The sequence below is a fragment of the Crinia signifera genome, chromosome 8, assembly GCF_055691185.1.
Source record: "Crinia signifera chromosome 8, ASM5569118v1, whole genome shotgun sequence".
Taxonomy (NCBI): domain Eukaryota; kingdom Metazoa; phylum Chordata; class Amphibia; order Anura; family Myobatrachidae; genus Crinia; species Crinia signifera.
Window position 1 is genome coordinate 42,841,605 of NC_139224.1, and position 12,603 is coordinate 42,854,207.

A 12,603-nucleotide genomic window follows, 5' to 3' on the forward strand; every position below is an offset into this window, starting at 1 on the left:
CCTAGTCACCTTGCCGGCTGCTATAAAGACGGGGTACGTGACTAGTGTCAGTTTGCGGTATCTGTCCATAGTCACCCTGCCAGCTGACTGTAGACGCTTTCCCCCGTCTTTATAGCAGTTTGCATATCTGTCCATAGTCACCCTGCCAGCTGACTGTAGACACGTACCCTGTCTTTATAGACTGCTGTTCTCTACACAGCCAGTACTGATGTAAAAATGAAATCCCTTTTGTTTAGGTTCTGTTCTCACACCTCTTTGTTTTGGTATGCCCTTAACCCAGCCCATTATGATAATTTTGTTTATATTTATCGTGTCAATAGCCCAAATCGAGAGTGTGTGTACGGTGGTACAATCTTTTCTTGCGACTGTTTGGATGGGAGTACATCGGACGTCGCAAGTAAAATTGTACAGGTGTGTATGCACGTATCGGCTGTTTGTGGACGGTCCGTCGCGTCTATGGTCGGTTGAATGGTCGCAAGTAAACAGGGATAGTCTAGATGTGTACCCAGCTTTAGCGCAGCAACAGCCTCACCTTGTGGCAGCTCACAGTACTAATTGAATAAGAGTACCACTCTCCCAATTCTGTCAGAAACCAGGCAGCGTTCACACCACATGCACCTATTGTGACTGACCTGAACAAATTAACATTTTGTTGAGACCTGTTAACATTACACAGGGAAAAGCTAAAAAAATTAATACTGCATATCTTATGCCGTTTGTGTAAAAGTAAAAGCCCAAAGAGGTTAGAATCTATAGTAGCGAGTGCATTATCCTAGGATGGTAACAGTGGTCCTGACACCAATTATCAGAGCAATATCATCACACAACTATCACCAATAATAAATTACATTAAAAACATAATAAATCTAACAGTTATACTGTGGTTTCATAGATATTATGATACTTTACAATTACCGAAACCTCACTTTGACAATTAAGACATGACTTAAACAGAATTTACAAAACCCATTTGCCCATCATAAAAAGTCTGAGTTTTTTATAAAAAATGGCTGAAACCATCAATGCTGCAAGCACAAAGCTGGATATGTGCATATGTGTAGATGCAGCAAATATCTGTCTAGATCAGGGGTCCTTAAACTATTTTGTTCTGGGACCCCATCAAACATTACAGGACCCCAGCAAATTACTGCAAAAGGTCATCACATCACATGTGTAGTCAGCAGACAGCACATACATGGCAGCATTGTGGAGGCACAAAATGATGGGAGGAGTCTAAAATAGACAATTTAACAGAAATTTCAGACTCCTTGAATTACTGACTGAGATTAGAAAAGTCATCAGCCTGATTGTCAGCAGCATGGAGTCGCGACCCCATGCTGAGAAGGTCGGGACCCACTTTGGGGTCAGGACCCAGTTTGAGAACCACTGGTCTAGATTAATTATGAAACTGCACAATATACAGCATACTATACAGTAGCATGTACTAAGTAACGCACTTATAACCGCTAGTACACTGCTATCACAGGATTGGTTCCCAGTTGCCATGTCAACATGGAGTTTTGTTTTTCTTGGAAACCAGCAATGTTACAGAACTTTAACACGTTTGTTTAAAAGAACATATGTAGGCACCAAAGAGCTAGCAACAGAACAAGGATCTAACAAGCAATCTAAGAATCACATGCAACAATTACATTTTATCAGTAAATGCTTACTAATCAATTCCTTCTTACTAAATAGAGTGAACACCGATCTTCCATTACCTTGATTTCACAGCATATTGCATTTTCTTCTTCCTCTGAATGGATATAGAATTTGACGATATTTTTATTCACATGGGAGATGATCTCCACAAAGTGGCCAAATACTTCCGGATGCATTTGGTTTATAAAGTCTGCCAGTGCTGTATGTGAAGTAGCAATGTTGTCTGGCTGGTCAGCTTTCTCTGGATCGTGTGGCACAGACTCCTGGGACGTCTGGGGCAACAAACCTATCGGAGTAGGATTCCTAGAAAGTGACGAACCTTGCGCATTGAGAGGAAGCAGCTCTGTTCCACCATTTCCATTCAATCCAGAGCTTTGTAAAGGCTCTAAGGTCTGAGAAGTTTCTATTTTAGTGTGTGTAGGAACACTTATGCAGTCTTCTTGCTGCACAGAATAATCCACTGATCCCTTTCTTTCAACCATGCCAATAAACCTGTCTATCTCCACTCTGCTTACATTTGAATCTACAACACTGTCCAGTTTTACACGCAGTTCCTCTATATATTGGTCCACAGGAATACTTGAGGCCTGTGCATACAGCCAGTCTGAAAGTCTCACCGCTCGCTCGTCTGAATCCAGTAAAGGTGGTGAAGTAGCAGTAAATGAAATCTCTTTTCCACTTAAAAGCTCCTGCACTTGCTCTGTAAATTTGCTGTAGACTTCCAACACAGTGTTCTCAATCACTCCATTCTCACAGTGTCTGCTTTTTAAAAAGTTGGGTCCTCTCCTCGTTGTGTGATCTCTGTATGGTCCACTGTCATTTCTAGCGGACCGTCTCTTTCCTTTCCTGTGCTCCTCAAGTGGTGAATAGCCGGACCCTCGGTTTCTCCTTATGTGGTGAAATCGTGGATCATTTGGAAGTGCATCATTCGGGGACATATAAACAGACTGCTCTTCTGTGAGACTTAAGCCTGAAGTAAATAGACACAAAGAATAAAAGTATAGGATTATTATTTTAACTTTATATCCGTAATAGGAACGAAGTAATGCAGTTGTCCACATAATTCAAGTTATCAGTTTTAAAGCATAGCTATGAGACATATCATAGATGAAAGTAGAAGTCCAGCTCTAGAGCAACCTCCCCTTTCTTACCTGTTGCCTTCCATGTAGTAAATGACATAACTTACAGTGCAACGTGACTGCTGATACAGACTGTGGGAATTTTGTCCTGTGCTCTGTGTTAGAGCAGAAGAGAGGAGTGGAAAGGGTAGAGTGGGGTTTTCAGTAATTGACAGGATGACAGAAGTCCTCATTCGCCGTATGCAGGGAGGGGAAAGCAGGTAATCATTAAGTGGTTGTCCTAAATCAGACTTCCAACATATGTTGAACTTTTTCAGAAATACTTTTGGGGATCAATCACAAATGGTCTTAAACCAAAATAGATCATCTCTCTTGGCAAACTGTAATGAGTATGTATTTCCCAATATCCTGATGTTTGCCAATAACAGGATTTGAAATGGGGGGGGGGGGTTTAGGGGCAGACAGGTCAGGTGTATTATCGGTCGTTCTGGGGGAGAAGCGGTAGATTTTATTACTGCAGCAGTTGGAGCAAGGTGACAGAAGCGATGCTATCTGTAAGCTATTACGCCAGTGAGAGGGGGCGGAATGGAGAAAAGTTCAGTTGCACGGTCCATTACAACACCAACAGCTATCTATTTCGATAGCTGCAGGTGTCATTGCCCCATTGACAGTCACTGTAGTGGCAGTTAGTACTGCAAGCGCCAAGCTGTGCATTTGAGGACTCACAATTGTCCACAAGCTAGGGTTGAGATACAGCAATGGCCATCCCTAGTAATGATGAGCTGTGTTTGTCATCGAAGTTTACCAACTATGCAATGTATGACATTGATGGTTTCACAGCCAATGGGGGGGGGGGGGTATGTTGTGCCATGGACACGCCATCTGTTTCTCCTGCATCAATGGCAAAAACACATGACATTAGCCATAAACCATTGAGTATTGGTTGATGGCCACCTCTAATCAGCACTAGGATAATATACTGTGGGGGCTGTCAGGGAGGGGAGAGTTCTCATTCCACCACTCCAGCCCACAAGATGTTCATACATCTTGTTGCTATAGCTTCCCCTCGTTATTGAGGGGAAGCAGGAAGATAAATACCGGCATGATCAGGTAATATAGCTACCCCTAAATGCTTAATATCATGGTATCGCCCAAATAGGACTACAGTATTAATTTTTAAACATAAAAGGTTTCATCAGTCTAAGGAACTAGAGTAGAGGGATGCTTGTGATGACCACTCACCTACCTACGCATTACATCGGAAGCCCTTCTGTGGGCTGAACCAATAAAAAACTACATCAATGGAACGCGAGGCACTGATATGAACAGCTTCGTACACCATACAAATTTGGTTATGAGAAAATCCCTGTCCTGCTCACAATTTTGTTATAGCTAAAGATCATGTCAGTGCAACTTAAGTTTGCAGTGGATTGATTTTTTTGCCTAAACAGAAAAACATGTTTAAAATAGAAAACGGCTTCAAAATATTTCAGTTTGTAATAACTTTAACATTACTGTAAAGCTGGCCATACATTAGAACGACTTGCATACAATGCAGATTGTATGATCGAGCGAACGATCGCATGTGCTAAAAACACACATATGTGCAGCACATAAGATCATAGGAGCGACCGCTTGACCTGCATGATCACCGTACCGAAATACCCCACCATGTACACACAATCGATCACACGATCCATCCAAATCTTGCACTCGGGCCTAGAATCGATCTGATGTATGGCCAGCTTTACAGTGAAAAACAACAAGGATTTTAAACTCGCAGACAAAAATTTACACAAAACCGATTAAAATTTGAAAGTACATGAATTTTGTGTTTGATCCCAGAAATAAAGAGCATAAAAACATAAAACAATGTGTGAATATGTACATGCAGATGAGATGGAATGCTCGTCATAGGTCTCTAATCCAACCATTAAAAAGAAATGGAGCTCCGAACAAGAGAAACAAAATACTTTATCTTATCCGTGTGATGTGACCTGTAATTGCTTCTTCGTGTTCTTATTGGATTTGTCACTGTTTTTTTCTTTTTTTTTTTGACATGTGTCCGGCTGACTTGTGCAACTGTCTGGTGCTATCCTGGCAGAGAAACCTAAACCTGTGCTTAGGGGTCACCTAGCCCTCACAAAATCCACCACTGGATGCAACATGTATCCATTATTCCACTGCTGCTGCAAAACAGCTTGGTGAGACAGTGTCATTATCACTATTAAATTGGGGGAGGAGAATATGTCCCTGCCCTGAAAAAACTGCAGTATTTGCTTGTAAGTCCATCCCTAGGTACACAGCAGTATTTGCATGTATTTCTTTACAACAGTGCTCTAATAAGAACTGGGAATTGGTTCAAACGGGTAAGCCTCCTCACCTTGTCGGTTTTCATCGCTAAGATTTCCAACATGATCCTCTGGTGCGCTTCCTTCCTCTCCTGAGGGAAACCAGTAGTTAGAAATCACGGAGTCTAAATTCTAGCTATTGTAATTTAGAGGTTTTTATTGGCTTACAATCTATGGAGTGGAACACTGTAGATGTAACATACAAACAAAAAAACAGCCTCGAGTAGTCCTCTCCTTCCCATAACCCTTCCTATAGTGCCTAAAATGTGAAATGCAGCATAACCCTAATGTAGCTAATGTATGCGTTCCCAATCCCTGCTGCCAGTAGGCTGGCCTAGTTTGAGGTTGGAGGTGCAGCACAGCCAATCTCCGACTCCAATGCGCACTGGACCGCGCATTGGATGTCAAACACATGCAATTTGGCAATCTTTCACCAGTTTTCTCAGCCTGATCAGCTGTAATTGGGTGAAAAGTGGCCAAATCGCACTAGTGCAGTGATGGCTAACCTTGACACTCCAGCTGTTGTTGAACTACACTTTCCAGCATGCCCTGCATCAGTTTTAGCATGGCCAAAGAGTAAAACTGTAGGAGGGAATGCTTGGATGTGTAGTTCAACAACAGCTGGAGTGTCAAGGTTAGCCATCATTGCACTAGTGTATGGGGGGCGAGGCTTAACCCTCCCGCCTATAGTCTAACCCCACTATTGACATGTCAAAGCATTGCTAGTTGACATGGTCTTCATTATAGCTGCTGACATAAATACTACTTCCCCACAATAGCTGATGGATTACATGAACTTTGAGCAAAGATCGTTTGTAGTTTCAGATCATCTCAAATAGGTCTCTGACAATGAAAATAAGATCTATGCAAATTTTGCAGCTATAGAAGAAAGTCTCTAGATTGTAAAATTTTGATTCCGATACATTATTTTCTGAATCGTTCTGGGGTTTAGTTGCAGCATTTACAGAATTACTTTTTCCGAGATAACAAATGCAGTGCATTTGGCATCTGTGGTAACATAAATACACTGGTTTCATTCTCTTGCTGAACTCTAGAACACTTAAGCCCCGTACGCACTAGAAGATAAAGCGAAAGCCATCTTTCAGAAAGCCCTTTCACTATTTTCTAGCGTGTACACTCAGTATAGTTAACTATGTGCACTCCTATGCATCATTAATGATCCCCTCCCTCCTCCAGCATGTTCGGGTGAGGGAGGTCCTCAGTAACGATGGCCAAGCTGCAGCATATCGGCATGTGTGTATGTGTGGGTGACTACGCCCCCGCCGACGGGGGTGGAGGGGGGCACTTAGTGTGTGTGTTTATGCAGTATGTATTGACAACTGCTAGTACTACTTGTCTTGCACAATCTGTTCATACAGTTAAAGATGTGCATTCGCAAAGAACAAAAAAAAAGTCTCTTGTTCAGCTAGATTAATGTACTCAAATACCATTGTCTCTACTAAGGTCTCTTTATGATATATGCAGATAGAATCCATATTCCAAAATTCTCCATACTGTAGAGATTGGCAAAATGGTAGAGACACTGTTAGAAAATTAATATCCATGGCTCAAAGTCTGGAATAGGAGCATGCTGTATGGATGTTTAGATCACAATGAGCCATAATGAAGACTGTATGGAGGATGAACATGCAATAAATATATGTTCCTCTAGTAAAAGTGACAGCTTCTTCTGAAAGAGCATCTAAGGGCTAATATCAGATATTTTGAAAAACAGAGGTTTATGTTTCAAGTTGTGAAAAAAGTAAAGTTTTCCATTGGGGGGAAAAAAATAAAAATCAGCATCTACTTTTATAGCTTGATTAAAAAAAAAAAAAATTCTCACGGTTAATTGGTTTTAATGTGCAATATCTCCAGGATTTTCATTGTGTGATAAAATACCATTCTCCAGCCCCCTACAAAAACAGAAGTTCCTAAATGAAAAAGCATAGAAATCATCTCCTCCTATCAACTGGAGATATATTTTCCAGACATTATGATCATTTTTTAGCCAAAATTTTCTTTCTAGCTTTAAACATGAAGAGAATTACAGTCATAGGAACTCCTACACTTGAGTATCAAGGCTGTTAAAGACAGACGAGGTAATGCTTTATGATAAAACAATCCCTGGCCGAACCGGTCCGGTCTTATGAGGCTACACACGTAGAGATTTTGCTGAGCGATTGCTCAGCACACACCACTGCACAGCGATGTGCCAGTACTGTGTGCTGAACGATCAGTCAGGGCCAGTGTTCTCCGGTGAGAACACTGGCCTTGACCCGCGATCTAACTAGATTTGTCCAGCATGCTGAGTCTTAAATCGCTAGACCGCACATCGCTATGGCTCGTACACACAGCGATGTAGGGGCATTTTCTAAGCGATCTAGTCAAAATTATTAGATCACTTAGAAAATGCTTGACATCGCCCTGTGAGTAGGCCACATTAGAAGAAGTTTATATAATTACCAGGCCTCAATTATATAAGATCTGTGCTAGTCTGGCTCTAAAAGAACCACATGAACACCCCTTTTTGCATTCATTAGAACAGATGAACTAAATGAGAAGTCCATGAGACCAAAACATGGCTCCTACAGAAATGGCCTTTGGATCCCTTGTTCTTGAGTAGTACTAACACTTTCTTGTTCTTCCAACTGTGATGCAATTATGTTAATATCTGGGCAGCCACATTGTCAGTGACATGCAGTACTAAATCCAGATAAAGAAACCATTCACCAGGGCTTAGGGCAGTGGTTCTAGATGTCGGCCCTCAAGTACGCCCAACAGTGTACGTTTTCCAGGTCACCTGACTGGTGCACTCATTTACTGACATATTATAAAAGATCACAAGTGGAGCTATTGCACCTGTGATTCTCTGTGGAGACCTGCAAAACGTGCACTGTTGGAGGCACTTGAGGACCGAGGTTGAGAACCACATGTTTAGGGCATTCCTTTTTATCAAAGCTCTGCCAATTATGCCATCACTAGTGTGAACACAAATAGACAAATATTTTGTTCCAACCAATGCATTATACACAATAGCTACATAATGATTTCCTTCATGGACAGAGAGCTCTTGGTGCTTTCATAAAACAGAGCCTGTCCTTTGAGAAAAGCAATGTACATTGCTCTATGTAAGGGTGTTAATGGGTAGCTTTAACCTTAAAGAATTGTTCAAATCGCATGGCCTCAAAAGATCAGTAATCGCTTGCAGTGCAGTAAAGACATCCATTACGGTCTGTAAAAAGGATTATGTCTTTATCCTCCCAGACATAGCCTCATACTCTGATAAATATGTCGTCGGCCACATATTGGCCTCAACCAAACGTCTCCTAGCCCGCAACTGGAGGACAACTAACATACCTAACCTTAAAGAAATAGAAGAGGCAGTACAATCACACTTTGAATTTGAAACAGCTGGCACATTCTATAACTCAACGCCATCGACTTCTGCAACTAGGCTATGGCAGACTTGGGTGGAATATAAATCAGAACTAGCAATGAAAGGTTGAACAATGTATGTACTTGTTAACTCCGACCATTCTCATATGTTGTATCACTGTACTTCTGCACTATATTATTACACTATGGAACTGTAACCGTACCCCCCCCCCCCTTTTTCCCTCCCTCCCCCACCCCTATCTTTGTTCTGTACCACATCCCCAAAAAATAGAAAACTCAAAGTCATGAGACACGCTTGAAATGTTTTATTGTATATTTGAATTTGTGACATTCAATAAAAATTTAAATTTGAGAAAAAAAAAAAAAAGGATTATGTCTTGATAAAACCTGCTGCTTTCTGATGTTGAACAACTAGGAATATAGTGTGCTTGCTAGTACTAGATGGAAATGTTAAAATCTCAAAAATCTGGACCACCACCTGTATATGGGCCATTATTAAAGGATTATGCCTTTATTATCATTTTGCCCAGTAAGGATAGTCACCGTCAGTAGTGCAGTCATACAGAGCCTGGGGTTTAGAAATGTCAGCGTTATTAGAAACATGAACAAAGATGAAATCTGAAAAGAATCCCAAGCACTTCTGCTTTCCCCCGTGTCCAAAAATAAAAATATAAAAAAACTTAAGACTTCATGCCTTACTCCGTGCCAGTGTTTGCCATGAATATAGTGGGACTTCAGGTGATCTAAAATGAAACCCCAATCTATCCTTCCTATCAAGAGACAGCTTTGTTGAGCCCTGATCGGAGGGAAGTGGGGACAGAGAAAGATCACTCTTATGGATAGACGTTACTTGCAGTTGTGAGCAGCAGATTGTGTAACCTAGTGTTTATCTAGCTTAATGCTTCAAACCAGCTTAAAAAAAAAAAACACCTCACAAACCTGTAAAATAGATGTACCTATACAGTATATTGTGAATAGCGAATATAGATGCCAGTGTTATGCAAACCTATATGAACATGACAACATTTAGGTAATGCATGGTCTACAGAAAAACAAAATACAGTGATCATTGGTAGTCTGTACATGCATGGACAAATGTTCACATAAAATCAACCAGCATAATATGAACAAGAGGTGCGCAATGCCAGATAGGGAAAACACAACAGCACACTTGTCTAGAGCTGTAAAATATACAGTACATAAACCAAATTAGACACGGGCGAAGAACTATTTGAATAGGACCTCTGACCAGGGGCACATGGTATTTTAATGTATGACCAAATTGCTTCAAAAACTGAAGTGAATAGGATGCTTGGGAATACCTGGATCCTAAGATTCCCATGGCTTAAAGTGGTCCTGGAGAGGTGGTAGAACTCATGCCCCCCCCCCCCCCCCCCCCCCCCCATTGGGCCAGTGCCACGGTTTACAACACCCCTTGCAAAATACATGCCTTACAACCCACACTTTATAAAAAGGGGCCGTGGTCTCACAATAATACCCCAAATCATGCAACACAGTAGCACAATCATTCACATTACACCGAATGTAGTGACCCTGATTCACATTATGACACAGTAGTTAGTTGGGACAGCCTTTCCTGTTGGAATTACTGTGCATCACTGAGTTTTCCCTTTTACTACAGGTGCTAGAACTCCATTCCCCCCACTTTAACCCCTGCTCCAGCAAAGAATAACCTTTAACTGGATAGTAGTTTCTCAGGGCAAACAGAGGAGAGGTGCCAGCTTTACATGTTCAGACCAAACGTGTTAAGAATTGATGAGAAATAGTGACCGCTACTATTAAGCAACACATAATGGACAGTCAGTTAATGGTATCTACATATACAGGGAATAATATAGATTTTCTGTCCTGTAGATAGAAACTATATATTTAATCTATAGCTCTAATACATAGAACACCAATATTAAAAGCTTGAAGTCATTAATGGTCACACCGGGGTATATTCAATGGACGTCAGAACCCTTCCGAAATTCTTTTGACGGAATGCATCTGGCATCCATTATTCAATGCAGCGGCCGAATCCGGATGTCGGATTTGGCTGCTGATTGATGCTCACCCAGGGACCGGGTGAGTGCAACGGGTGGGTATGGGAGGCAGCAGTCAGGAGGATGTCGCCGTGTAAGCTGCTACTCACCCGGTGCCATCCTCTCTGCCTCAATATGACGTCTCTTCATGACGGATTGAGATTGCTGGAAACATGGCATTGAGATTGCTGTAAAAAGCAGGTTGATTTGCAGCTATTCCGCCAATCCACCTGGTTTTTGGCAGGTCGGAACACGACCTGCTAAAAAAACCCAGCTAGCATTAAATAAATCTGAACCTCTTCCGACCTAATATTGTCAAAAAATGATGTCTTTTCAGCAAGACGGCAGTTTCAACATCAATCGAATATACCCCATGTATAAACAAATTGGTCTGTTGACATGGGTAGTGTAATTTTGGCAATAGTCGTCACAGTTTCTTTCAATGTAAATGTCTGGAAAAAAACAAGACCTGGAACTTCCCCACAGGAAGAGATTGCTTGCAAATTTTAAAGATTTAAAAAGATTCATAAACATTACCTGTAATTGGGAGTAATTTCCAATGCATTTCACACTGGTCATTGCTCGAGCTGGAGTTCTGCTGCGGGTAAGCCTGTTCGATAGGTGGATCGGGACAAGGGCTGGCACATCCCAAATGTGGCTCCTGAAAATACAGTCACAAAAAATAAAAATCAAAAAAGATATTCTTGCATTTTCAAGGAAACACATTTAGGGATGTCTGACAGGTTTATTGGAGTCTGTGGGTGAGCATTTAGTTTGCACATAATAGTCTGGCAGCTCATAATCCAGCAGGAGAGGGTTTTCAATACTTTCTCAATCAATTTCTCAGTGCCGTTCGGGGGAAGACGGGGAGTTCTATTTCACATGGGGTGTTGCTTTGGGTAACCAGATACTAATTTATTAACCTCTAAGTCCCTTAGATCCCCTTAGGCATGCTTGCAAAAATTAACAAGCTTTCTTTTTGTAGCATTAGAAAAAATGCCGGTCAAGCTCAGGCCTGAACAAAAGTTCTCCATCAAACATTAGCATCTCCAATGGGCGGTCTGAGGCCTAAGCCAAATTATAAAAACTGGTAACAAACTTCCGAAGCAAAGATTCTTGAGTCAATTAAAGCATCTTCAAATTATTCAACTGCAGCCCTGACAAACATTGCCAAGACAAGGAGTTATGGTCTATGATGAAAAATAACTTTCTATGAAAACCTATGTAGACACTAGTTTAATTTGGGTTCTGTAGTAACAGATTTCGTGAGTAGGATTTGTTAAAAGGGAAAGGAGACCACTTTTTGTTTCACGCTTTGAATCCCCCCCCCCCTAATTTTCCCCTTTAACTGCACATTTTCATTGCATTGAAAATTGTGTTTATACATTCTCTGAACATTATGAGCCCTCATGGGGGCTCTACTGAAGATGTTCCTTAGCCCATTCCTGAGTAACAGGACACGACACAGGATGAAAGATTGCGCCCAGCACTGCCTGATAAAGGGAAGGGTTGGCATCTAATTTATTGCATTTGCAGCAAGCCTTGTCAGCTCTTCAATAGACCAAACAAGGTTTCTCACACAAGCTGGCTCCTCAATCAATCAGAGCTGGACCACCCCCGCCACACATACTACCATCCTTCGCAGCGGTGGTCACCTGGGTCCTTCTTTCCATTTTGTACACCTGGGGCAGGAAAAAGGGGATTTTTGGCCCTTGTATGTAAAATCCTTTTTTCGTAAGCCAAGGGGGATACTGGGACCGTAGGGTATCCTTGGCCTGGAGCAGTGGTTCTCAACCTGGCAGTTGCACAGGAGTGCTCATTATTTACTGACACATTTTAAAAGATCACAGGTGGAGCTAATTAATTCACCTGTGATTCTGTGTGGAGATCTGGAAACCGTGCACTGTTGGGGGTCCTTGAGGACAGAGGTTGAGAACCACTGGCCTGGAGGACTGGGCACCGAGAAGATTACATTTCTTTGCAAGAACATACACCAGTTTAAAAACTTAATAAGCCAAGAGATAGGAGAAAGAATACTAAAGATAAACATGATATGAACAAACTAGCAAA

General features: G+C 41.6%; 1 protein-coding gene across 3 annotated transcripts in view; it reads right to left on the reverse strand.

The window, feature by feature from the left end:
- The window catches only part of TASOR (transcription activation suppressor), a 79,049-nt gene that overhangs the window by 14,171 nt on the left and 52,275 nt on the right, over nucleotides 1–12,603 (reverse strand). For 2 of the 3 annotated variants that reach the window (XM_083156234.1, XM_083156237.1), the window contains exons 16-18: nucleotides 11,071–11,194; nucleotides 5,125–5,184; nucleotides 1,722–2,632 (exon numbers count right to left, since the gene is read on the reverse strand). In XM_083156234.1, the coding sequence (XP_083012360.1) occupies nucleotides 1,722–2,632; nucleotides 5,125–5,184; nucleotides 11,071–11,194 (1,095 nt within the window). The remainder of the gene's footprint in view (nucleotides 1–1,721; nucleotides 2,633–5,124; nucleotides 5,185–11,070; nucleotides 11,195–12,603) is intronic. The other variant, XM_083156235.1, reaches the window with a different exon arrangement.